The following is a 27,022-nucleotide window of genomic DNA, read 5'->3' as shown; positions in this document are numbered from 1 at the left end:
AATATAATGTTACCTATAAATAATGGTCAAAAATGGCTCTTAATAAGAATAATAATGCTGTTCAACATCCTGTTTAAACAAGAGTAAATGACACATTCTGTTTATTCTAAGTAACTGAAGTGAAGCATGACTGCATCAGCTGGTGTTCAGTAATACAACGCATGTAAATACGACCTTATAACAGCAGCAACACGGACAACATTAATATATTTCAAATCAACCACCCACCTTGCCCAGCAGGGAGAAAGCTTGTTTTGCCCCAATGACCTCTCTCTCCTCGCAAAAAGGAGAGAAGAGGAGACGGAGAAGAGAGAAAGAAGGAGAGGAGAGAGAAGAGAGAAAAGAGAGGAGAAGAAGAAAGAGATCTCTCGGGGAGAGCGAAAGAGGGAGGAGAAAGGAGAGAAGAGAAAAGAGCGAGAGAATGAGAAAGAGCGAAAGAGCGAATAAAGAGAAAAGCTAGATCATATAAGGGGATCCATATCGCGTCAACTACGACCGCTCTAGCTAGATATTCTTATCTCCTCCCTCTCTCTGCTCTCTCTCTTTCTCTCTCTCTCTCTCTCTCTCTCTCTCTCTCTCTGCCTCTCTCTCTCTCGTCTCTCTCTCTCTCCCTCCCCTCTGTTTCTCTCTCTCTCTCTCTCTCTCTGTCTCTCTCGCTCTTCCCTCCCCCTCTGTCTCTCTCTCTCCCTCCCTCTGTCTTTCTCTCTCTCTATTTCAATTGCATTCAATACAAATGTGCGTGTGCTGCTAAAGAGGTAATTATGTGAGCAAAGCACGCTGGTTGATTTAGATTAGTTTTTCTGAAAAGAGTTTGCATACATTCTGCAACCAATCATTTTTTATTCATGAGCACTTCTAAATACTTTTTGAAATCATTTAAGTAAAGGGACCTTTTTTTACACTTCATGAATAGTTTTTGTGATATCACTTTTTGTGTTGAATACTGGAACCTTCTATATTGTCTCAAGTTAACTTTCCCCACTTTTCTATCTGCATGCAAATTGTGTTTTTATAATAATATAGTTATTTAACACTTTAAATTAATCGGCAAAGGAAGTAAGTGAGTTTAATTTAAATTCTGAAAATACTCTAACATTTAACACGATTCCTAGTTGCCGTGAGAGGTGACATGTACTGCACTGAGGAAGCTTAAGTCTTCACCTCTATTACTGTTTAACAAGCTACCTTACCAGCTGTGGCTGAGGCATCTCTCCTAATGCTCCCTCTTAAAGCACAAAGGGGTTTTAGATATTACACTTCATCATACTTTAATACATTTGCCTCACTCTGCCGTGGCCATCGAGGTCTGATCCTGTGGTAGTATGTGCAGGCATGCAGACCTGTCATTGTGTCAAAACAAAGGTTCTCATTCAAATGCATCCTCACAACTCCATTAAGCACGACCATACCTTAGTTATTAGAAGAACAAATGCAAACACATAAAACAAAACTTGCCTTTAATACATGTACAGTGCATGTCATCAGGAGCCAAATAGATTTGTGGCAAAGAAGTAAACGTACACTAAGAGTACATTTGGCCCCATAGAGACTGAAATGAGTGCAGCACTTTCAGGTAAACATGTTGTCCCAAAAGGCCCACACAGTGCTGACTTCACAACAGCCACCAGCTATGTATTTCTTTCACACGAGAGGCTAAATAATAATGGATCTTTTTTTTTGTTCTGTTACTGTGGTTAATATTTTATAATAGGTAGCAAGCCCTGTCAAACACTGCCTGCATTTGTGGAACCTGCATGAATCTCAATGAGTGGATCAGGTAGCTAATGCGAATGTAAAATCCCAGTCAGTGTTGTATGCACATAATGAACACCTTGTAGTTTGTAATGTAGTTGCATCTTTTTGTTAGCACATAATCTTTAGTTCATTCAGTTATGTTTAATCTAATCTGAGTAATCTTTGAGAAAAGGAGGAGATGTGAAAGCAAAAACTTTAATTATTTTCTTAGCAATTGTTGGTTTAGGAAGCAATTTGACTTCATTTGCTTTGTATTGATACTTTATAAATTAAAGTGCTATTAGACATACAACAATCTGATGACTAACACTATTTAGCTTTCTAATTAAAGCTATTATAGCTGGAAGTATAGCACAGTAAAAACTTTGTTATGCAAATATAAAACCTCCACACACAGCGAGTATGTTTGGTTTCAGGCTACAACATTTGACTTCTGTTGTTTCAGCAGTAATGATGTCTCTGGATCATAATTTTGAATAAGTGTGATCTAATCCCTTTGAGAAATATTCCTCCAACATTTAACTCAGCAAGAAAAAGATGTTGATAGATTATTGCTGCATCACCAGGGTGGTGAAGCAAAATGCGTCGGCAGCTAAATCTGATGGCTTGAGGGTCGAACAGGTTTATGAAATTAACTAGTGAACTATGGAGTGTAACCACAGCCCTACATGAAGCAAGTTGTGAAATAGTTTCTGAACATATGTACTTCCTTGTACTTTAAAAACACAAACACACACACACACATATATAACTTCCTGAGTGTGTGTTTGGGTGTATGTGGGGAACAGATTGCACCTATTGGGACTTAATTACTCACTTTTAAAAATGGAAACAGTCACCGATTTACAATTCTTTGCAGATTCTAGATACATGAAGAAAATAGGTCAGGAGTGTGTATGTGTGAATCAGTGTGAATAATATGTGTTACTTTTCATCTGATAATAATGTAGAGGCTGAAAAACACCGTGGCAGCTTCAGGTCCTGGCAGGACCGTGACCCGACACTGATCCAAACTGCAGTTCCCTCTGCTCAATGCCACACTGCAGATAATCAGCACTCAGAGAAGAGAGAGGTGCGATACAAGGCTGTTTTTGTCAGTGTGTGCAGGAGTGAGTGTCATAGATTCTTGTTTTTGGCCCCCCTTCCTTCTCAGGCTGCTCTTGACTGCCTCCGGGGTTCACATTCAACTCGGCAGGATGACGCAAACTCCACCCAGACTGTCATTTAAAAACAGAAAACATTAAAGAGCATGGCAGGATGAGAGGAGTGTGATGAGATGAAGCTGCTTTTGTTGAAACAAAAAGTTTCTGGATTGCTGCAGATTAGTAAGGTCCTTGAATGGTCAAAAGAGAAAGGAGACATGCTCCAACTGAAAGTTCTTTCAAGTAAGACACACAAGAACCAATGAAGTCGCTCTTTTTGAAGTTCTGAACACAAAGCTGCAATGCACGCAGAGCAGTTATTTATTTAATGTGCACTTTCATCATGCTTGCAAAGCGCTCTTCAAATTCCTCAAAAGTGAAAGAGTCAGACTTTGTTCTCTGATTAAATCAATCGACTTCAGGGAGTCGACATTTCTTAAACGCATGATAAATTGTTAGTGTAACAGCACATATTCACACATTCAACAACACCTTCTGAGTGTGCATTCTCACCCACTTAAACAAGCATCCACAGCAAACACTGCATCGCACACACACACACACACACACACACACACACACACACACATTCGTACACCGCTTTGTAGATAACATCAAGGAGCTAACGTGAAGATTTTTTTATTCTTTGTAGTGTGCGTGTATTATGTCGCCCACCTACACTTATATAACAAATGAGTACATGGTATTTTAACATAATACTCAAACGTTTATCCACTCTGTAATAAGATTGTTTTATCCTTTTCTCTCTGTCTCGACAGGATAAACTTTACACCTCGGACTGCTGATACCTGGGAACTATAACAATGATTGTTGTTGAATCTTTGTACTGACATAAAGCATGTGTAGACATGACTGGACATTCATTAAGCGGGGTTATTGTCTGATCGCTGGCCTTTACGAAAGGATGGAGAACATGGCCGTTCTGGAAATGTTGTCAACGTTCTAGTTAAAGCTGCCCTTTGGACATTTTGTGTCTCACGCAAACACATCAAGTTCAACGTTGTGGTCTAATATCGCTTTTTATATATTTCAATATATATTATATTGTGTAAGTTTTGATCTAACAGAGAACATTGAAATCGCCATCACAAAGCAGAACAAGCACGACACAAACACATTCCCCCCTCAGGTGTTATATTATACCTTTTTTGTAAGTGGTTAAACCTGAAAAAACAAAATTCTCAGTACGATTGACAGACCTTAATTTACTCTCACAAATATCACAAAATAATTAATTTTGTCTCCAAGCGTTTATTTCTGTTGATACAACCTCCTTTCTCATTCTCTTTCTTTTATGCTTGTGTTGTCCTTAAATAGGTATCAATACATATTCTGGCCAATTTCTTTTGGGATATTACAACCATTTTCATCTTCTTCTTCCTTCCTTCCTTTGTTGATGCATTGCTATGGTTTTGGCGATGTGCATGTGCATGTGCATGTGCATGTGCATAACCAAAATGGGGACATATTCATAAAAAACATTGCTCCATCGCACCTCTAGTCCTCAGGGTAACTGTAGTTACAGATTCATGCTTAATGTTATGCTCTGTTTATGTAGTTCATCAGTAATTGCGTCTTGACGACAGGTGACACAAAACCCTCAAGGTGCATTAGGTAGCTGTTGTGGAGCTTTTGATCAAATCAAATGGTCTTCATCAGCAGATGGAGCTTTCTCAGTTGGACGAAAATCGAACATGGATGAACATTTCATACTAATAGCTCATGATATTTAGCCTGGCTTTCGGAGGCTGTCTTCTAATCATCATTCAATTATTAATCAGAACTAAGTTTGTTTCCAAAGCATAACAAATGTTTTTTTCTTATTCCAACTCTCTCACGATATTGACAAAATGCAGAATACAAGTTGTCAGTTGGACTACAGTGGAGTGCTGTTGCACCTCTCTAACCCTTTTAATTTCAGCACCCTTACACCTGGTCTGCTCTCATCCAGGTAGTCCAGGACTGGGTTATCATAAGCCAGCTGTGCCTTCCTATGGGCGGACTCTTCCTGCCTGTTGACAGAGGTTGTCTGTGTCGATATGTGCTCCTCTTCTTCATCTCCCTGCCCCTCCGCAGCAGAGCCGCCGCAGCAGACAGTTGCCTTGGTGATGAGTCGGTCGAGAGGTTTGAGAGAGCGCATCCACTGGGGCAGGAAGTCCCAGCTCTGGAGCTTAGTAGGCAGGTGGCGGGGACTACGGGCCTGCATCACATTTACCATGGTGATGAAGGTGGTCAAACACAGGAAAGGAGCCCCGACGGCAGCCATCACCCGCCAGCCTGCCAGCGAGAGGCCCAGCACCAGCGATGGCAGGAGCACGAAGCACAGGAGAAGGTACAAGACTGCAAACCAGCGATACTTGGCAGTGCGCTCACCCAGGACACGAGCCATCCTTATTGGCAGGCGTGTGAAAGGAAGAGGATACCACAGCAGAATGCCAAAGACGTTGAAGAAGAGGTGACACAGAGCAATCTACATACAAAGAGAATATAAAGAGATACAGTATGTGAACGACAACATTCATTCCACAAGATTGTTTTAGTTTTGGCAGTTCAGTGTCGAAGACAAGATTTAGCAATAATTGTTTTTCCTGAAGCGCCCACTTCGTTGCCTCCTAGTTTATTTATGTAGATATCCATGTTCATAAATATACATACGAACAATATTATAATCTACCATCTGTAGATAATTATGTGTAACTGCAAAGTTTGTGTCCGTGTAGGGGGGAAATATATTTGGGTTGTCTCACCGTCTGTGTCCATTCTGCTCTCTGAGATCAGTGGAATACATATTTGTGAAAAATCACTTTCACTTTCTTTTATCTCATTTTCCCGTAGTTTTAAAATGGTTGTTTTATTTATACTCATGGTGGTAAAGTTGGGCATTTTAACATGGGGGTCTATGGAAATTGACTCGCTTTTGGAGCCAGCCTCAAGAGGCCATTCGAGGAACTTCTGCGCTGGCTTCATCTTTCAGCACCGCAGGTTGCCGCTTGGTTGTATCTGATCAAACACCGGCCTACCTGTATGGCGGCTGCGAGCTTGTTCCCAGGACTGGCCAGAGCTGCAAGCAGGGCTGTGGCAGTGGTGCCGATGTTGGATCCGAGGGTGAGGGGATAGGCCCGCTCCAGGCTAATCACACCAACACCTGAGGGAGACGACAGAAACATGCTGCGTAACAGGAAACAAGGACAGTAAAGATGATAATCAGGAAAAGCTTTAGCTTCTAAAGAATCAAGATTCACCTAATCACCTGATGATAGAAACATATCTTAGATGTGGGGCTCACAAAACAACATAAAGACATACACCCATGAAAGACTCACTTACTATTAGACCTACATTAAAACAAAATAATTCCATAAATAAATAAGAGCAGCTGTGCAAAGCTGCATTAAAATGTAATGGCAGTCTTTTTGACCTTGGCCAGAGGTGCTCTGAAGATGGTGGTTGCTACTACTTTCTCAATAACTAGTTGATGCACACTTCTGTGTTGACTGCATTAAAATCACAGAGGCTGAAATATAACTTGATCACCAGATGAGACGACTTATGACAAATTAGTGGCTGCTTGACGCAGCGATAGTATCTATGTAGCTAAAAGCACTGAAATTGTGTGAAAATGTTTACTCTCTATCTGTCATCCTCTAGTTAGTACATGAGACTACGACATAGTAACAGGGAGGGTTGAAAAGGAGGAAAAGCTTGAATCTATAGTAAAATAAAAATATATCTGAGGATTGGAAAACATCCATGTGTATAGTCTCTTGCCTTTTAGTTTTTCTTTTAAGCTGCTTAATTTCTCCTGTTTAAAATGAGACATGATCCCATCTCACATTTATCACCGAGTAGCAGGTTGATGACTCAGTCATCACTTGATTTTACTATGCTTCTTCATTTAGCCAGTGGCAAACAGTGCCAGTTATGCAACATGTTCAAACTTCACAGAACTAAATCAGTGGAAATAAGCTGATCTATGTCCTTATTTATCCCCATCTAGCAATGAGCGAAATGGGGTTAGGAGCAATTTCCCGAAAAGGAAACTTGAGTTATTCTCTCACCCATATGAGAACACACTCATTTGAATCAGCCACTAAACACATGACAAGAGCAAATGGGTAAATCGTTGCTCAATATACAGTTAACAATGTATTACTGTAGAGGTAAATGTCTGTTCGGAGGTTGTGGAGTTTGAATGTATAACTATATGCAAAACCAGGGCAATTCCCTGAGATTTAAAAGGTCTGACTTTTGTTTTCAGTCGTTCTCTCTCTGCCACAACACATTTAAAACAAAGTCTTCTAGTGAACTGATATTCATGAAACGCGATCATCTAAGCTCACAAATGCAGTGGCAAACCTCAGAAGCAGAGTCCAGGCAAATAACATGATAATGATGGCCACCTCTGCACATGGCCACCTCTGCACATGGCCACCTCAGCACATGACCACCTCTGCACATGGCCACCTCTGCACATGGCCACCTCTGCACATGGCCACCTCTGCACAGTGCTAGCTGCATCAAAAATAAGATCTGGAACTCGCACTGTTAAAGTCCAGTTTAATAAGACATTACAAGAGACTCCCTGAAGGCCTGCGCCAAATAAAACATAACTGCGGAGTCAGGATGGGAATAAAACTCCAACCTTCAGACTGGACAGACGCTGGGATCACCCCGGGACTATAAACACCACTGTCTCCAAGACCACCCAACACAAACAGCAGAAAACTGAGGAGCAAAGTCAAATTGGACAGTGAGGACTGGATGTGATACTTGGGTGGGCGGCGAGCACCTGAATGGTAAACTGAATCGGCCTCTCAGAAAAGTAAAGCAAAGTTATGGATATCACTGCTCACTGCTTTCCAGCACTGTGAATTAAATCAGAATTTGCTTTGTTTCAGTACTTTGTGGATGTTGTGTGTGATGTGTTGTGTGATCCATCATCTACAGCACCATTTCCTTTAATCCTACGCACAGAAAGCACATATGCATAATGTGTCACGCTGGCATTAGTCACACAAACATTGTTTTACTGTATACTACTCATAAAGAAACATGACAATGAAAGACTGATTTGAGAATTACAGTTGTATTTTTGCATAATGCTAAACTGACGTAGATCCAACAAAGGTACCGCTTGCTACCAGACTGCTACGATTAACAGTCCAATTTGTCTGAAAGTATATCTGTAGAGAGCATATACTGCCAGGGATCAAATATTGTTTAGCGTTACTCACATATCTCTTATACTGTAACAACCAAGCGACGCTGCTGCAGGTTTCACACGTACACAGAGGTGGTAACTGTACAAGATTACATTTATATTATTCAGCATTGTATTAGCTCAATGTGACTGAGGTGGGTGGTGGACAAGAGCAGGTCTAATACAGGAAAATAACACATTTATGAGATTTTAATAACAGAATTGTTTTAAATATGTGTCTGTAAATATGGCTCTTTGTGGGGTTATGAACATATTTCTTTGTCATTTTACTTATTTTCGTGGCATATTCCTCAAATGTTTTGATGTATGCCATATTTATTTTTGACATACAATTTCATGCTTTGACTCATTTGATCCTGTTTCACATGAGGTGCTAATGATTTTTCACTTCTACTTACACTTTATTGTCTTTTCAGTGTCCTACTTACCTACACATTTCTCACGTTAACATTTCATCGTGTAAATGTAACTTAATTTTCACAGAATGTAGTATATAATCTCCATAGGCTCTCATTGCAAAAGCAAAAGCATATTTCACCCACCTATAAGAGGAGTCATGGTTGAAGTAAAGACAGAGCTACTCTGGACCACAAACGTTACCCCTGCACCCACAAACATGGCTATGTATCCTGACAGCCACCCACACGGATATGGCAGGTCTGTTGAGATAAAGACAGGAGAGATGGAAATGACCCACTTGTATATACAATAAACAATATGTGCATCTTCTTCACAGCCTCTTCGTGCAATTTGCATCCAAAGCAGGAAAGGTTTTCTTGTTTTTTTGGCTCACGTGCAGACCGGCATACTGCATTCAGCTGCTACATGTTGATGTGGTGTCTAAAACCTTCAGACGCTCAAAAGCATGCTCACCTGTGTTGATGACTTTATGGATGACCATTGCAACCTGGCCTTTAAGGAGAGAGTTGAGCAGTTTCACCAGAAGCAGCAGACAGGTACAGAGGACGGCCAGAGAGCCCGCCAGGAGAACCAGGCCAACTGTCAGGTCTGACAGCCCGGTAGACACAAACAAATGCCTACCTGCAGATTGACAGCACCAACAAACATCAGGAAATGATCCCACAAACACAGTTTCATTACATTCTTAACAATGTTTACTAAAAAATGTATTTCACAGGAGAACTCACACTTCAGTGACGATGAGTCATGACTGGAGCTACAGTTTGCAGTGCTTACATTGTCAGTGGACTGCAGAAAGCAAAAAATAAAGAAGCATCTGTGATGAAAACAAATTAATAACGCAGTTTTTACTGGCAGCAGTGTCAGGCTCTATTTGGCGCCAATGTGTGACACAATCTGTCTGCATGTGCAGGAGACAGCAGTAGAGCAGTGGCCATTACCATAACAAGGTCAGTCTGGCACCATTCTTTAACCAGGCTCCTGTTCCTCATGTCCTCATTTCCCATGGCGATCCCCGTGATCACACACTTGTCTAGCTGAGGGTTAAAGGAGAAGTGTTATGTTATAATAACATTATATATCTCTTAAATTCAGCGAGTCAAAGGACAGCAAGATAAAATTATTAATCCTCCCGTCCTTCAGTCCTTCAACCAGAAAGCCTACGTTCGATTCCCATCACAGCTGTCGTAGATGAAAAAAGCTAACTGTTTGCTCAACTTTGCCCAGCTTGCTTTTGCTATGCCTGTTAAGCTTTCCAGCCTCACGCGGTACATATTTACAATAATATCAGTAGGCAGATTTACCGCTCAGAACAAACAATGGGTTCTTGAGGTACATAAAGCAGGCCTCTCATTTGCGATCAATAGGCCTATACTGTATCTGCCTGCCGATATGGCAAATGTTGCAGATTTTATCAGATGTAGCTAGCTTTTTTTCTACATGAGTTGGTAGAAAATGCTGTTTCTAGCTGGCTTTTTTTATGTTTCCAGCTGACTTGTTTTAAAATGAAAATCTTGTTAAAGAGGTCTTGAATATGGACTTGATGCTAAAGCTGCATGTACAAGACAAAAAGTCACCAATTCATGATCTGTGTAGAGGACATATAGAAGCAGAGTTGTTCTAGTATTGCACTGTATAGCTAGTTAGCCCTAGCATTGTAGCTATAATGATTACAGATGTAGCCTAAGATCAAACTGTTTAGCAACTTTTCACTTTTAATGTCAGGGCCAGCAAGGCCTTCTCTGCTGGCATAAACATCATCAGAATATAAATTTAATTTTGATATATTTTTTCCACAAATATGTATTAAATTATTCCCCATAGTCTATTCTCTTCATTTCATAGCTTTCCTCTTGGTTGCGCTGCTTCCAGCCTCAGATCGAGATGTGGAGGTCTGGCCTTTATGTTAGAGCTTTTATCCAATCATATTTCAGCCATGATGTGTTGCCAGGGTCCAAGAGATCTGCCCTGAGGCCTTCAGAATCAACAGTGCGGGCGCCTGTAGCTTAAAGTGAACGGAGACAAAACTGTGGTGTTAACCAATCAGATTTCGAGTTGGCGACGCCAGGGCCAGCTAGCAGGTGTACGATAACGTCAGCACGTCCACGTCTTTTGATCTGATACGCACTATTGAGAGGCAGAGCTATGCTGAGCTAGCAACCTTTGAACGAGCTAATTTGTGTAGATTTCTACAAGCTGTTTTTTTTTCAACCCACAATGGCTGAAGGAGGAGAAGAGATCGATTTAGTCGCAGAAATAATTACAACGCCATTTTCAAGATGAAGTTTTCAAGTAAAGCTAGACATCGTGAGAAGAGAACGGCCAACCCCGACGCTAGCGAGACTATCACAGCTGGGAAAAGGGTTTGTCCGCCACTTTCAAATCACTAACTACGAGCGGTACCCCCGGCTCACAGCCTCCGAGAGGCACGGCACATTGTACTGCTGGGAATGCTATTTACAACTAAATGTTTCGGAAATATTAATATAACTCTGTTGTTAGGGTGATGCAACGCCCGGTTATACTGCGTTTCTGTCTAAATGTATAGTTTCTAGAGCCATGGTGTCACAATGATGGTATTAAGAGGTGGAATAATTCAGGTAGGACTGTGTAGGACATCACTGAAGGCCTAGGTGTGAAATGCACGGCCCACCACTGCTAAATAGACACTATCTCGGGTAAGATGGCTGGGGTTGCTGGAGTGTAAACTTCCCCAAATTTAATAAAGAGCAGGTTAATTTTAGCCTAAACTCTGGAATACTACACAGCATATGTGCTAGTTGTGAACAGGTATTTTTATAACGTAACCTGTAGGCCTAACCACCAAACTAATGTAATGTTCATGTGCTCATTGGCCTGTAAAGCCTCTAAGTTACTGCTGTAGGCAGTAAGCTACTTAGCCAGACATGTTAATACACCATACATCAGAGCAAACAATGTGTTAAGTCCATTCCTTACGCTTGTGCTTTTGTGTTTTTGGTTTTGAAAAAGCAAAAAAAAAAAGACACCACCCTCCAAACTCTTCAAATATCGCTCTTACTACAGAAATCCAAAGACTGACGTGCCTGCCATGACTAGTTGCTAAACTAAGATTGGACACTTGCTCTTTAGCAAATGGTGAATTAAAAGAATGCTGATTGGCTGACAGTGTTACCTGTATGATGAGCTTGGTGACTGGCTCTGTGATGACCTTGAGCATCTCAGGGGCTTCCTTCCCAGGATGAAGCTTGAAGCTGGTTACCAGCAGGTGTGAGAGCCGGGCCATGAAGCCACTCGCCACCTCCAGCGGCAGCAGAACCAGCACCGACAGCCAGTTGAAGCAGTCGTGGATCGTTGCCCCAGCGAAGGCACTGCAGTGGGTCACAATCATTTTCTGGGTTAACTAAGGTCAGCCATCAGCATGATCAACTACTCAAAATGATTGCTTGTTAATCTGCTTTTCATGGGTCAACTTTTTTGGATGTGCGTGATGTAATGAGAATTTTAGTTTTGGACTCAGTGTGTTGGTATATTATGAAAGTTTAATAATCACAGATTAAGTAACATGCCATCTGTGAGGTGCCTTGTATTTTCATGCCAAATGGTTGCTGGTGTGGGATCAATGTGGATTGGTGCCATTATTGTCACTATTGTTGAAAGGCTGAAGCAAAGAGGCAGCGAGCAGCTGCTAATGCTTTCTCTTCACCCTCCTCTGCTTTCTCCTGTGCACTTTCAACGCATGTATCAATCTTCCTCCATCTTCTCACTTATCCTCTTCACTTTTCCATTTCAATTTCTTCTTCCCTGCTCTTCAGCCTCCCCTCCACTCACCCTTTACCTTGCCACCTTTCTTCACTCACCGTTGAAACTCAGTCTTCTCTGCTGCTTGCATCATGGCCACTATGGTGTTCGTGACTGAAGTCCCAATATTGGACCCCATAATGATTGAAACAGCCGACCTCACTTCTAGCACTGTGAGGTGAGACCACACAGAACAGCACATTTTAAAACTCATCATTCTTAAAACTATATGCATTTATAGTTAAACACAAAACACTGTAAAGGGATAAATGTCTTCCATCATTATGAATGGTAATGCATCACATAATAATAAGACATGATTTTCTGCTTTTCAAAATGGTACATGAGTTATAATGGGGATGAAAGGTGATTGTAATTTGCAGGAGAGTGGAGGCAGCTTAGCCTTCGCACTCTGCCGGGAGGTTCATTGTTGAGGATGCCTTTAATGATGATGACCTACACGACACATGCACTCCTGCACAAACACACACACACACACACACACACACACACACACACACACACACACACACACACAGTCATACACAAATCCATACTTTTGTATTCCCTTTTCGCTTCGATAATTACCTATAATGTTTCTCCTGGCTCTCTTAAAGAAAGGATTTAAAAGCTCAGAGGCAGCTCCTGCATACTGATATAATTCACTTAAAACACTTTACCGAAACAAGACCTCGGAGTCTGCACCTATTAGAAACAAATAGGTCATAACCTCACCGTGTTATGGTTTTATTATGTAAAATAAACTAGGCTGAAATGGTGGGAGATTAGATGGTGTGAAATGTATTTATTTCATTATCTCTCTGATCCCAGTCCAATCTGATAGATTACAATAATTATCAGATGTTTTTTGCAAATGGCCACCACAGCACAACAATCTCAAAATGACAATTCCAGGTGAGTTAGTCAGTGTGTGGTAATAATCCCAGAAAATAAAGATTATGTTTTCTTAGTGAAAATTAATCATTTAGTCATTTTCATTCTATGTAAAGGCCAATGATGATGACTTTTCTTATTTTTCCTAATGTAAAAAAAGAAAAACAATCATATGGAAAACAATAATAAATGTATGCCACTTACAAGTATTTTCTGTGCAGCTAAAGCCTTATGTGCCGTGGATTAAAGATTAAGCAAAACAAGAAAATTATGTTTTCCTTCTTAAAAATTAAAACGTGTTTTTGGAACACAAGATTGTGTCATTGGTAAGAATGAACGGGATTAGGGTTGTGAACCACGGACAGGAAGTTGCAAAGTATTGAGAACTTTTAGTTTAGTTTAGTTTTTTCAAAAATTGATTGGTGTTGCCCATTTTGTAGCATTTGTAACATCAATATAAAATAACATGAGCCTCATCTTTTAAATGATGTTACAAGATAGGAGAATATATTTGACTAAGCACTAATGTATATAAACAGAGCGTCCTAACAAACATTCATCCGCCTACATTCACAGCATGTATTCAAGCTAAATTATAATATATTCTTTAATGTGATACAACAACTCAAGTAGCATACCTCCCTGTATCCTCCAAAAGTGAACACAGCATGTGAGAAAAAATGAGATTGGAACCATAAAATGCAAATGAATTAGATCTGTTTGTTATTGACACACTTGCACCATGGGAGTTTTCTCTTCTGCATTTATTGCTATGTACTGTTTTTTCCGTTTACTGTAACACGTTTGCATGCAAAATAGCCTGGAGAGACATGCAGACATATAGTGCACACACACACACACACACACACACACACACACACACACACACACACACACACACACACACACACACACACACACACACAGTCTTATTTAAAACCTAAAATAACTTGTGCTACAGTACAATGGTGGAATAAGTATATATATTAAAGTATTGTACTTATGTACACATTTGAGGTACTTGAGCATTTCCATTGTATGCACCTTTATACTTCTACTCCACTACATCTCAGAGACAGATTGTTTTACTTTTTACTCCACTGCATTTGTCTGATAGTTTAGTTACAGTACTTTACAGAGTACAGTTTCTCTGCGCTCATGAAAAGGTAACTTTTTAGAGAAACGTAGTTCTCACACAAGACGGTGACAAAGCTACAAACACAGCACTACCTTAAACATCTACAGCAGTAAAATGCAACAAACACATTAATGCAGCAGTAATACTAATCGAAAAACATCATATACAATAGAAGTACTTTAAGTACATTCAGCTGATAATACTTTTATTTAAGTAAGGTTTTGAATGCAGTACTTTTACTTGTAGTAAAGTATTTTCACAGTGTGGAATTAGTACTTTCTTATCTGAATACTTCTTCCACCACTTGATGTTCACACATTTTCACACAATTTTATGCTCCTACTCACATCCAGAGGCCACCAGACTGACGACAATGGAGGTGGAGGTGGATGAGCTCTGGACTAGCACCGTAACCAAGATCCCCACCACAAGCCCTGCCACAGGGTTAGACAGCACCACATTGTCCTGGAAAATGCTCCCTGCTACTTTACCTGGTTAAATATGCCGCCCACATACACACACACACACACATACACACACAGAGACACAAAAGAAAGTGCTGGTCTCAGACATGACATGGTTGCCAAGAGCAATGTTAAATACAATTTCAACTGCTTGTTTCCCCAAATCCAAAAAGGTCACCAGATGAAGCTTTGCGTTAAATTACACAGCAAGCCCCCGGTAGGACAGCGTGAACTGCTCTGCAGTGACTCACTTATTTGTCAGACATTAGCTCACTGAGTCACTATAAAGCCGGTGAGGGGGTAGTGAGGGTTATAGTACTTACCCCCTGCTAACTGGAAGGCAGAGCTCAGAGTGTCCAAGGAGCAAACAAAGAGGAAGAGGAGGATGAGGAGGAGAGGGATCTTGGATAGATTGATAAGAAGCGGCTTGATCTTGTTCAGACTCACTGCTGTGGTCTGTGGAGAGCTGTCTGTTCAAAACAACAACAACAACAACAACAAACAGGGAGATGGTTGAGCATCACAGTAAAGTTATCAAAATATATATCACAGATAAATTAACACAACAATGTGGTTTATCTCCGGCCATTACGTCACACAATTGTTCTCCTTCTTGTAATTTATGTGTTCTGGATGGGAGGCTCATTGTTGAGGATGAAACACACACATCCATGCCTTTGCATTTCTTATTTCTCTTTGATAATTACCTATAATCTTCATCCTAGCTTTGTTACAGAAAGGATTTAAAAGCACAGAGGCAGCTCCTGCATGCTGACAACATTCACTTAAAACACTTCTCTGAAACAAGACCTCGGATCCTGCACTCGTTAGAAACAGACAGGTCGTACATAACCTGTCATGGTCTTATGAGGCATGTTAAACTAGAATCTAAAACAGTTTTAGAGTGAAATGTTGGGAGATTACAAACACATTTCTGAGATGAAAACGTTGCAATGAACGTTCATTAGGATGGACATGGGCACTGTCAATCCCACATACAAACACCATCCAGTTACCAGAAAGCTCACAAAAGCACCAAATGTGTATTCATCCGCAGCAGAAAGTAGTTCTCAATAAATGCTCTATTTAATCCTGTTTGATTAAAACTACAGCGCCCAGCTGTTTCAGGAAATTTGTTTTGCCATTTTAAAAGTGAAAATATGTATTTAGAACAGAATACTGGTGTTGTGAACCACAGTCAGGAAGTTGCAAAGAATTGAGAAATCGACACATTTGTTGGTCTTGGTTTAGGCCTTTTCATGGAATTTGTTAACAATAACATGACTATAGAATAATACCAGCCTGTCCTTTAAATGGTGTATAGGATAATGTACTGGATAAGTGTTTTGGATAAGAGAGATAACCTCAGAAAGCATTCTCACATATTGAGAGCAAAGCCATCTGAAATACTACATTACCCATATGAAGCCAAATGCTGCTGAGTGACAACAGGACCTTTCCTTTGTTGCCTAGACTGCGTGATCTCACTGGCCCTCTGTGTATTTTGAGCATGTCCTTGCCTAATGAGCATGCGGTTTGGATTCTGCTGTTGTTATTTGCCTTTTCAAAGAGATAAAGAGATCAGACCTGCTCCCAACTCAGGAAAAGATTCTTCTTTTCATGCTACCCTTGTACCTTTCTCTTTAGGGAGTCTGTCTCCCTCCCTGAGTGAAAGCTTGTTGGAGTGGTGATTGGTGTGTTGGTTACTGTTGCTGAGGTCAAGGGTGGACCCGATGCCAGACTCCCTGTCCTCTTCCTGCGGGAGTTTTGGATGTGAGGATAGCCGAGTGCCGTGCATCCTCAATTCTAATAACGAATAATAAGAGTATACACTCAGGAGGCGAAGACCAGCTTTGCATTCCAAAGACTGAACAGAATGATGGGAATTTAAACTAATAAGTTACCATTGTGGTTGACCCCTTGTGTCCATCCATAGGACACTATAGTTATAGAGGACATGGTGCTTGGAATGCTGTGGGGAGACATGGAAGTAATTAAAATCATAGAAAGACACCGACAAGGGAACACATGTGAGCCTGAATGTATTTATCACACACAGCAGTAAAAATGAGCCAAAGGAGACCAACAAGTCTGCAAATGAGCCTATCTTTCACGACACTCCTGAGATCAACAGATAAGCAGCTAGAAGAGAACAAAGGTAGCCCACATTACTTTACATAACAGAGCATTTAGCTGACGCTTTTGTCCAAAGTGACTTACAATAAGTGCAAACAATCATGAGGACACAACTCCGAACAGTAAGAATCTTGCAAGTACAGAAAAATCATTGTAAGAGCAACAAACAGAAACAATAGAATAACAACCCCAACCATTAGCTTCAAATAAGCCAACCAATTTAAGTGTTGTATACAGAAATAATCATTTGTTTTATTATTATTTTATTATTGCTGTTGAAACAGGTGGATTTTCATTATGCGACAGAAGGTGTGAAGACTTTCTGCTGACCTGATATCATTACATTGTTTATAATTGGCAGCTGTCCTTGGTTTTGAGGTCAAATCACACCCTCAAACTACATACGCCGACAGGCATCGTCTCGCCTCTCAACAAATTAACGGAATCAGAATCAGAATCAATGAAGAAACATCAGTATCCATGTAACTTATCTTTCCCCCCGTTTCCTGCAGCTGCAAGTCAGCTCTTAAGGGACTCTCCACTGCCTATAGAGCAGCAACTCAATGATTTTCCCACTCTGTTTAAAGAGAACTATTTTTCCCCTTTTCATATCAGCCACTTTGCCATATTTTGGGGACTCCAGTGGAGGAGGGAGTACTAAAGTTATCTGAATCTGAATCTAATATGTCTCTGTAAAGAAAAGAGGATGAAAGTGAGTTCAGTAATTACAGCAGTTGAAATTATAGTAATCAAAGTCGCTGCATCTTTCTCATTCTGTGCGGCATCCTCCTGCAGGTTCTGATGTGCAGAGAGGTTAGCATATGTATGTGGGAGTATGTGAGACATGTTCCATAGATTGCAGCTGTTTATACTCTGAATTAACTTGTGCATATTATGTGTACTCAATGCTTTAATCTATCTGCGCCACACTCATCTGTTTGCCAGTCTTCCACTCTCACTATTTCCTTCTGTTACTGTACTATTTGTGAGTTTGCCTTTAAGTCACTATGACATTTATATATCTATGCTGTTTATTGTCAGCCAAAATCTTTCTACTTGAGTTTTACTTGAAGCGGAAAAATAAAAGGGATTAATGAAACATTTAGTAACAGTTGTCAGTCAGTGATGGCTGACTTGCCTACATTTCTAAAGGATGTTGGTCCCGCAGCTGTAGATAAAAGGCTAGAGATTTCCATTTCAAATAAATTATTCATTTCAAATAATAACAGAAAGCTTTGGTGTTAGTATTGGCGAAAACTTACTTATCAATATTTTATATTGATATATGCAGTAAAGTATCTTACCTTGTCTGAAACAGTCTTAGGTGTATCACCTGGAAAGGAAAGTATCAACCTGAAGTGTAAATCATCTTTAAATAAGCTCTTGTCGATTAACTTGCTCCATCATTGTTAATCAATAACACAAACCTTAACTTAATGATGCATGAGCTGAGAAAACACATTGTGTATTAGGTGATGAGTTATTGGTTTGTTCAACCATCTATTTTTCACTTGATTTGGGAGCAGATGAAGAATCCAAGATGAAGAGGACCGTTTGATGGGATTAATGATCCTTGTTGTAAGAGGTTCTTCTAGTTTCACGTGAAAGAGCAGGAGACATCTGACACCTAGTGGTGAATGTTGGAAGAAAAGTAGCATTTCTGCACTGGCTTCTACAATCCGCTCAAATTCTCATGCAGCTGTCTTCATCTCATACTGTAGTTTGGCACGGATTAAAGCCAGGGTATTAAATCATAATTTCTCGCATGACATAAGTCAGTGGAAGTATTTCAAACACGTACAGTGTAATGTGCATGATTTGTGCAGAATGTCCAGGTGCTTAGGTACTTTGCCAGGACTCAAGATCATGCAAAACACATTTACTTACACACCCCACTACCCACAGGCGATGTCCTCACCATGGGAGAAGGCCGTGATGGCCTGAATAACGGTTAACCGTGTTAACAATTAGTCGGTTTTGTCATGTCAGCAGTGCTCTCAACCAAATCTGCGAAACCTGCTGACCTCACACTTGCATCCATGAACGCAGAGGAGAAGAAATTAATAACCCACTAGACTAGACATAGAGTTGTTACTTTCTAAACTGTTATGAGAGCTGGGAGCCAGACAGAGAGATAACAGCTCTGTTGTTGTGCAGGCAGCTGGACTGGAGCCGAGGCTGCTGCTGCCGCTGCTGTCAATGGTGGTCAAGGGGATAAATCCTTGAGATGTGGTGCAGCAATAAGCAGTGGAAAAGAGACACAGAGACCTTCATGCACATATGGAACATGTAATCACTTTTACACACACGGCTAAATCTCTGGCGCGGCCCCAGAGCTCTTTGGTAAACCCCCCTCCCATGATGCTGTTAATTCCCTCTCCAGATGTGAACATCCCTGGGAGGTTGCTGCTCATCCTGGGGATAAAGCAAATAGGGGCCACCGGGTCACATACACCATCCTGCCACTTCAAAACACATGCCAATCAATGAGCTGGAGCCTCCATGTCAGTCCTCCTCTGCTCCCCAGTAGGCTGAGGTGTTACCATGTGTTCATCTTACACTGAGGGATACATATTATGCTTTCAGTTAGCTGGCAATCTGTCTTTTGAAACATGTCCGCTAATTATCTCTGCACATATGGCAGGTGATACATGGACATCATACTATACATGATCATTTTTATGATCATCAATGTTGTGGCAAGTAACTGTAACTGTACCTGGAGCAATAATTCATGCCCTTCATTAAGAACTAAAAGCTCTCTTTCACCTTGGTTGCTGGCACGCTGCTGTCACGTAGACAAAAGTTGTTTTAGGTTTTATTTTTCAAATCTAATTTTCAATCTAATTAACTGAAGCTCTCCAAGCTCGCCATGCTCAAAAGTAGCAGATTGGAGTACAACTGAAACATTTAGTTTATTAATCTATTAGTCAATCCACAGAGAATGTATTGGAAACTGTTTTGCTATGATAATTAATTAATCATTAAAAGTATTAACGCCAGAAATTCCCTGGTTCTTCTGACTTTTGAAATGTGAATGTTGCAATCAACTTATTACTTACTAATTAAATTGTATATCATTAATGTGCATGATAATGCTTAATCCCTTTGAGGTAAAACCAATTCTAATGCATACTTTCACTTTTACTTGATCCATGCCAAATTGTCTTGTGTGTGTTTTCTACCCAAGCTCTCCAGTGTTTCCTGTTCTGTTTTTGACTGAGCTGACCTTGCTTGCCAGTTTTGACGTTGCCTATAAACTGCCTAAGTAAACTGAACTTTCCTTGCAACTCTGACTGTCTCATTGTCATACTTTCGGGTTTAACTCCAGTGAACATTACAGTATAATCTAGCAGGGAACATTCCTGTTTCATCTCTCTGTCATTGCATTGTTGCAGTCTAAGCCTCTGCAACCAGTCACTGCTCATTCTGTGTTTCCAAAGATGAATATCTCCAAATAGGTGTTGTGGTTTTACCCTTACAAAGATCTGACTTTGTCTTTCCTGAATAAAGTACAAACTCATGTTAACACACTTAGCAGATGTGCATCAGCACTTTCACAAAACATGTTTGCAGCCCTCACAGCTTTCACCCCTCTCTGTCCTTGCATCATGATATTCATTAGTCAAAGCTATGTTTTGAACCTATAAAAAGCATAAATTGCCAGATGTTTGATGGGAATGAGAGCAGAGTAAAGACAGCTACACTCAACAGCATTACTTTATTGTCAATACACATTCAGTGTGGTATGTAGGCCTATACGACACTCACGGTACAATGAGACAGCATCATCACAGGTGTTTAAAAGTGATTGTTTCAGTGTGCGTGAGTCTGCGTGTGTTCAATTTACCATTTTTGAAAGAGTTTTCTTCAACCAATCATAAATCCATTTTTTGTGTGTTTCATTATTTATTATTATTCTGAATAATATTGTGTATGTTTCCCTGTGTACATATGTACATTTTATTTATGTTGATGATGATCTTGTAACTTGATGGTAATGTCCTTCCATTTATCACTTCAGCTCCTCCGTGGAGGATGACGGCGTGTCAGAGCCGTCAGGACACTCCTGAAAAACACATGGACAAATACAGCACCAACTCAAGTTGCACTTCCTGTTTGAAATCTTGTGTTTTAAACAGTGACGTGGAAAGAAATGCACAACATCATCATTGTCCTACATATTGAAATACGGGAATATGTGTGCACAGCTCACCTTCACCTTCTCCAGCTCTGGTCGGCCCGGGAGGGATTTTTGTGATGAAAAGGCCTGCAAGATGAGACAAGGAAGTCACATTAAATCCGACGAGTATACAAGTAAGCAACTACATAAAATGAGTATGAAGATGAAAGAGATATGAATGTCAGATTGCTGCTCACCTTCCTCGTCTGTTGCACCTCCTCTGTGGATTTGGACCTGTTCTTCATGTGTTTCTGAGGAGAGGTGGTGGTGGTGGGGCACTAGAGAGAGAGAGAGAGAGAGAGAGAGAGAGAGAGACAGACAGACAGACAGACAGACAGACAGACAGACAGACAGACAGACAGAGCAAGAGCATCATATTAGACAGGGCCAAAGTTTCTTAATTATTTTATCTATCAGGCTTTCACAAACCTCATTTGCCTTCTGTTCCATGGCTGACTTGAAGATTTTTTCAGGAAAGGTTCAGTGCTGATTAGGTTTAGGATTTGATGATGTCTTTTGGAGTACTGTGGTTGTGCAACTGTAAAGACTAGAGAAAGAAAAAAGCCATGTGGTTGTATGCAACAACAAAGGTTAAATGCAAGACATTTTACAATAATTATGTTGTTTACTTCGGTTTTATTGCCATTTAAATATGAACAAAAAGCTAAACTGATCCCTGATCTTGCTGTCTCGAGGGGGCCAGATGAGAGATCACATGCAAACTGACACATCTGCAGTTACATCCTCTGTTCACTAGATGGCGGCTCTGACTCAGGGACCCACTGCTGCTCTCACTTCATAAACATGAATATTTTGCTGGGTGATTTTTCTCAGGGGCTGCTCCAATTATTGCTTCTAATTTTGATTTGCAAAGACATTAATAAAGACACACCTGTTTCACCTGACTACTGTCTACTAGCCATAAAGTGTTTGTAGACTAAATTAATAACCTCAAATAATCAACAAATTAAATTAAAACTGAGATAAACAAAATCAATACTTCTGTCTCCAGTAACCAGAGATGCAGATTAAAAGCTTTTAAGAAACGTCATGTGTATAAACAAAGGGAAGAAGAAGAATCCCAATTGAAAAGGGGATAGAGTCAGAAATATATCCATACCCTCACACACAGTCATGCAGGACAAAAAACAATGTATGCACATTTAAAAGGCCACAATGATTACCAACCGACAGTCACAGCCAGATCCACAGCTGGTGTCTGGAGACAATACACCTCTGGGTCTCAGTCTATTTGCATGAGACAGATCTTTATATTCCAATGATTCAAGTCCTGCCTGTCAAGTGTCTGTCTGACATCTGACCAGTTCGATCAGATCAATAAAAATACTTCCTGGCATGCCAGAGTGAATTGGTGGTTTACTGATTTCCTATACGTTGATATAAATTAAGGGTAAGTTGTGATCGTTCGAAGGATGCAGACGATACGCCGAACAAGCCAGACATACAGCGCTGTCACACAGTTCTGTATTGCAGAAACATGCCGGCGTATATGAAAAGTAGCTCAAAATTTGTCCAAATACGTCCAACTTTTCCACAGCGGTGTTGTAGCTGACGTATACATAACAAATACATAACGTATTAGTATACGTATGTCTAACCTATTGATAGCGTATCATTACTTATTTAAAACGTATCAGAGCGTCTGGCCAACAGAGCTGGAAAAGTGCCATCTGGTTCACGTCATGCTGATGCTGGAGAACGGCTAGAATGCACTCTTGTCGCAGCCTCTCAGCATCCTCCATGCTCTCTGATGATGGGATGATGTATTCATCAAGACGTGCTGGGAAGAAGTGAGGATCAGCTACTCACAGGGACTCTATATACTATATTCAAACCCCAATAAGCTCCCAAAACGCTAGCTGTACTGTAGAAACACGTTTAATAAGTTACTCCGTCGTCAGGCATAATGTTAACATAGGTTACGAATAGGTTATCCACTCGTTATCAATAAATTGGCTGTAGGGTTCACCGTCAGCCGACGTAGCCTATATGTAACGTACCTAACGTATTCACGTAGGTAAGTATTCACATACTGTATTTACGTAGGTAAGTATTCAAGTACGTATTCCGTATTCACGTATGTCTAACGTAACGTCTGCATAACTTATGAAGCACACGTTGGGTACGTCCGGTAATTTTGAACATGCTCAAAATATTTTCACAGACTTAGCGTTCATCAACGCACCCCAGCGTAACACCGCCTGCTCTTAACGAATACTACTTATATCTTACCTTATATCAACGTAAACCAGCATGTTGCCGATATTTTGTATACGCCATATTTTTGTATACGTTATGCATTTGTTGGGTATTCGTCTGATACATTTTGTATAAGTAAGTGATACTCTATCAATAGGTTAGACATATGTATCTGTATACGTTCACTTTTCCGATCCGATCCGATGAAAAGTTGGACGTATTTGGACAAATTGTGAGCTATTTTTCGTATATGTTTCCGCCATACGGATATGTGTGACCAGGCCTTAAGATATCGAAGAGTTTTGGAGACAAAATCTTAAACAAAATCAATTTATTTGGTGTTTCCAAAGCTGTATCTTGTTGCCTTTCTCAGCGGAAAGCCATGACAGCTGAGATCCAAAAGATGTTGAGGAAAGCTTTGGAAACACCAAGTAAGCAGAACTTGTCCTTGTGCAGACCTTTTTCTTAAATATTTTTTTCCATTGAAACATTACATTGAGTTGCCTAATCTGGCAAAGTAACCAGAAAGACAGTGAAAGCTACTGAAAACATGGTTTATAATCTTAAATATTTATCTATAGCACAAAGTATTCATGACTAAATAAGCCAAAATCTAAAAATTATAATCTTTAGGAATCATTTAATGAGTTTAACAAAAAAACACTTAATCAGGACTGTATTTGTATGGTTTGATCAGATGTGACAACATTTGAATTTTGATTTGAATGTTGCTCAATTCTGATTGGTGCACAGAAATTTGTGACATCGCCCTTTTTTTTACTGAGCCCCGCCCACTTTCAAGAGAAGAGCACAGAAATGTGGAAATCTTTCAGGTAAATTAACCCAAACTGTTCCCACTTTGGCAAAAAACTAAAGTGTGTTCATATAGGACCCCATCATCCATTCAAATCAAGTTATCATTGACTTTGAGTAATTTGGTCAAAATACTTCTGAGGATGAAATTATTTCTTATTGGAAAGTAAAAGTTTGAGTCTGGCCTGGTAAGACAAGAACTTCCACTGAGCAAAGATAAAATAAAATGTAAAAAGTCCCTTCCTGATCTGACTGAACTGACAGACTTGTCACCCTGATCTCCAGTTGAACCTGCTGCTCTACAGGAAGATCTCAGCCCAGTGCTCATGAAGAATGAATGGGAGCTGATCGACAGGAGCTCACTCACTCACTGTGAAGGCTGACGTCAGCACCACATTTGATGCTGCGGGGAACTCGATTAGAAAGTCCCACTTGAACTGGAAATCATGTAATGTTCAACAAGGCCTACCTGCTAGAACTGAATGATCTGTAGCAGAGGGGCTGACCCAGTGGACAGTTCCCAGCTTCATTCATACATCAGGCCTATTGTGCACATACAAGTCGGTTCAGTTGGCACACCCTGGGGGATACATGACTGTTGTACTCCATGCACTAAGTGCATTACAGCTTTTTGAGGGATAGAGGAGGATAATCTCAGCCTTGATGGTAGGTCACGCATTCAGCGAGTCCTGAGTGCACTTCCTGACCAGCTCACTGAGGGAAAATGACCTAAATGAGAATGATTTGCCTAACCCCGTCTCTCCCCATGCTTTCCTCTGTCACTGTCTGCCCATCTTTGGTAAGACGAGAAATCTTTCTTTTGTATATGAGGCAAAGGGATGAATGATCTCTTAGGCTAGACTGAAGCGGGTGGAAGTGCATCTCCTTTGTAGCCGAGGTAGAAAAGCCCTGTGGCTTTGAGAAACACTTCTCCATCGATTAATCCACATGAGCAATCTTACAACAGCCAAGGTGACACATCCAAAAACACTATGCTTCTTTGTGGTATGTACACGCACAAATTCCCAAAATGCTCATGCATTATTACGTGGACATGGGGTATATACACACACAAAAGCAATGCCTGCCATTCGCCTGGAAAGCTACTCAAGAAGTCTTTCTGCAAGGATGGGCAAATAAAATACCTTGCAGTCTTTTATCACCCTTTCTTACTTCTATCATCACTTTGACTGAGACACTGCAAGAGGAAGATGAGGTAGAACATTTTAATAACAGTAATTAGCCTTCACAGTGCGTAATAAAATGCTGATATCAGAAGAAGAAAATATGTTCTCAAGATTTTAATCCAAAACACTTGATTGTCCGAGTTCAATTATTTGAACATCGGGTCAACACTAATTAACTTCCCAACTGAGAAGCACTACATGGACTTGTTTAGCTTAATTAGAGAGTGTGTGAAAGAGTTTCACAAGAGCAGAAAAGATATCAAAGCAAACCAACGGTAAAGTTGCATCTACATCATCACTCCTGTTGTCTTCTTGAAAGGTCCTAATGACCTGCTGAAGACACATTTCCCTTCAGCTGTGAGTTGAGTGACAAAGACCTTGGAGATTTCCACTCCTTTGGAGTCCAGGAGGTAAAATTGAAGCCTGGCCACATCTGTGCTGTTAAACACGCTAATCGCAGGAGATCGCATGGACAGTATCTGTATAATTATAGAGGCCCTTATAGCACATGCACGCACACAGCGGTGGTTAGAGCATCAAGGTGAGCATGTGGACAGTAGCTGCACTGGGAGTGGAGACAACATTAAGACGACTCTCAGTGGCAAGGACATAATGTCCTGTAATTGATGATAATGGGCTGTCTGTTCAGCCACGCTCAGGTGTGACACACACACACACACACACACACACACACCCAGCTGGATGAATTTAGTCAGTAGTCGACCAACACAGCTGCTCCCAGCCTGGGTAACAGCTCGACCATGTGCATCTCACCTGATAACGAGTCAGTAATGAATCCCACTATGGTTTTCCTTTTTAACACACTGAGCACAGATTTTGTCCTTCATCGACTGAGCAGAATCTTTTAGTGCATTATAATGTGCAAGCATTGATCTGATGGATGGGCTTTGTTTTACACTACTTATGTATTCCTCTGCAGGACACTCAAAGGCACAGTGAGCACCATTCAGAGCTCCCATCAGCAGAGGATTGAGTTCACAAAATAAACACTTCCCAGATATTCAAAACCTGTTTATCCATCCCAATGTAGATTACTGAAAGCAAGCAAATACAGAGATAGGAGAAAGCATTGGCGCAAAATGTGAGCTTTCTATGAATGAGGAGATAAAGAGGTTTCTCAAGACTGCATAAGACATTTAATCAAGCACAGAAATGCACTGAGTGACAGACACGAGGAGAGAATGAATGATGGGAGTGACAGAGAGAGAAAGGGCAGGCAGACACAGCGATCACCCCAAAAAATGAGATAAGTCAAATGCCTGGGGGAAATTCAGACACTCACCTCCTTTTCTTGCTTCTCTCAATAGACGTGCAGTGGAGTAAATGGTACTCCTCATCTCACTGCTGCTATGGTGTCTCTGAGAGCACACCCCTCTGCCCATTCATAGCACTGCCGACGCACCACTCATGCATGGACACACACACACACACACACACACACACACACAGAGAAAAAAACACCAGGTGTGCTAATCGTAGCTCTGCATGCTAATGTATCCAGCCTCACAGACTGAAGCTGTGGGTTTGACAAACAGGTATTAAATACTGCAATATTCATTGTTTCAGGTTAATTACTTCAGAGACAACCACATCTACAAAGTGGGAAAATTAGATGCTTCCCAAAACC

The 27,022-nt window shown here is 40.6% G+C and overlaps 1 protein-coding gene and 1 long non-coding RNA gene across 2 annotated transcripts; both read right to left on the bottom strand.

The window, feature by feature from the left end:
* Nucleotides 1-4,794: 4,794 nt before the first annotated feature.
* On the bottom strand, nucleotides 4,795-16,794 carry slc34a1b (solute carrier family 34 member 1b). Its single transcript, XM_029442239.1, has 12 exons — nucleotides 16,740-16,794; nucleotides 16,471-16,641; nucleotides 15,159-15,305; nucleotides 14,719-14,862; nucleotides 12,399-12,510; nucleotides 11,714-11,909; nucleotides 9,501-9,596; nucleotides 9,288-9,348; nucleotides 9,013-9,180; nucleotides 8,682-8,798; nucleotides 5,939-6,063; nucleotides 4,795-5,388 (listed from the first exon to the last, which is right to left on the bottom strand). The coding sequence occupies exons 1-12, from the start codon at nucleotides 16,792-16,794 to the stop codon at nucleotides 4,795-4,797; spliced, it is 1,986 nt and encodes a 661-aa protein (XP_029298099.1).
* A 3,879-nt stretch (nucleotides 16,795-20,673) lies between these two features.
* Nucleotides 20,674-26,828, bottom strand: LOC115014825 (uncharacterized). The gene is made up of 5 exons (XR_003832946.1): nucleotides 26,678-26,828; nucleotides 21,584-21,701; nucleotides 21,352-21,432; nucleotides 21,188-21,241; nucleotides 20,674-21,040 (listed from the first exon to the last, which is right to left on the bottom strand). It is a non-coding gene; the product is annotated as an uncharacterized LOC115014825 (long non-coding RNA).
* Between the last annotated feature and the right edge of the window lie 194 nt (nucleotides 26,829-27,022).

This window comes from Cottoperca gobio, chromosome 10, assembly GCF_900634415.1.
Source record: "Cottoperca gobio chromosome 10, fCotGob3.1, whole genome shotgun sequence".
Classification (NCBI taxonomy): Eukaryota; Metazoa; Chordata; class Actinopteri; order Perciformes; family Bovichtidae; genus Cottoperca; species Cottoperca gobio.
The sequence above is the reverse complement of the archived record's forward strand: the minus strand, read 5'-3'. Positions and strand labels throughout refer to the sequence as shown.

Excerpts from the sequence above, each read along its gene's own strand:
- slc34a1b (XM_029442239.1), bottom strand. The coding sequence starts at position 16,794 with ATGTCCTCTATAACTATAGTGTCCTATGGATGGACACAAGGGGTCAAC. Across the intron at positions 16,642-16,739 it reads ACAAGGGGTCAACCACAATG|AATTGAGGATGCACGGCACT; the intron begins GTAACTTATTAG and ends ATTCGTTATTAG. Across the intron at positions 11,910-12,398 it reads GAGAAGACTGAGTTTCAACG|TGCCTTCGCTGGGGCAACGA; the intron begins GTGAGTGAAGAA and ends GACCCACTGCAG.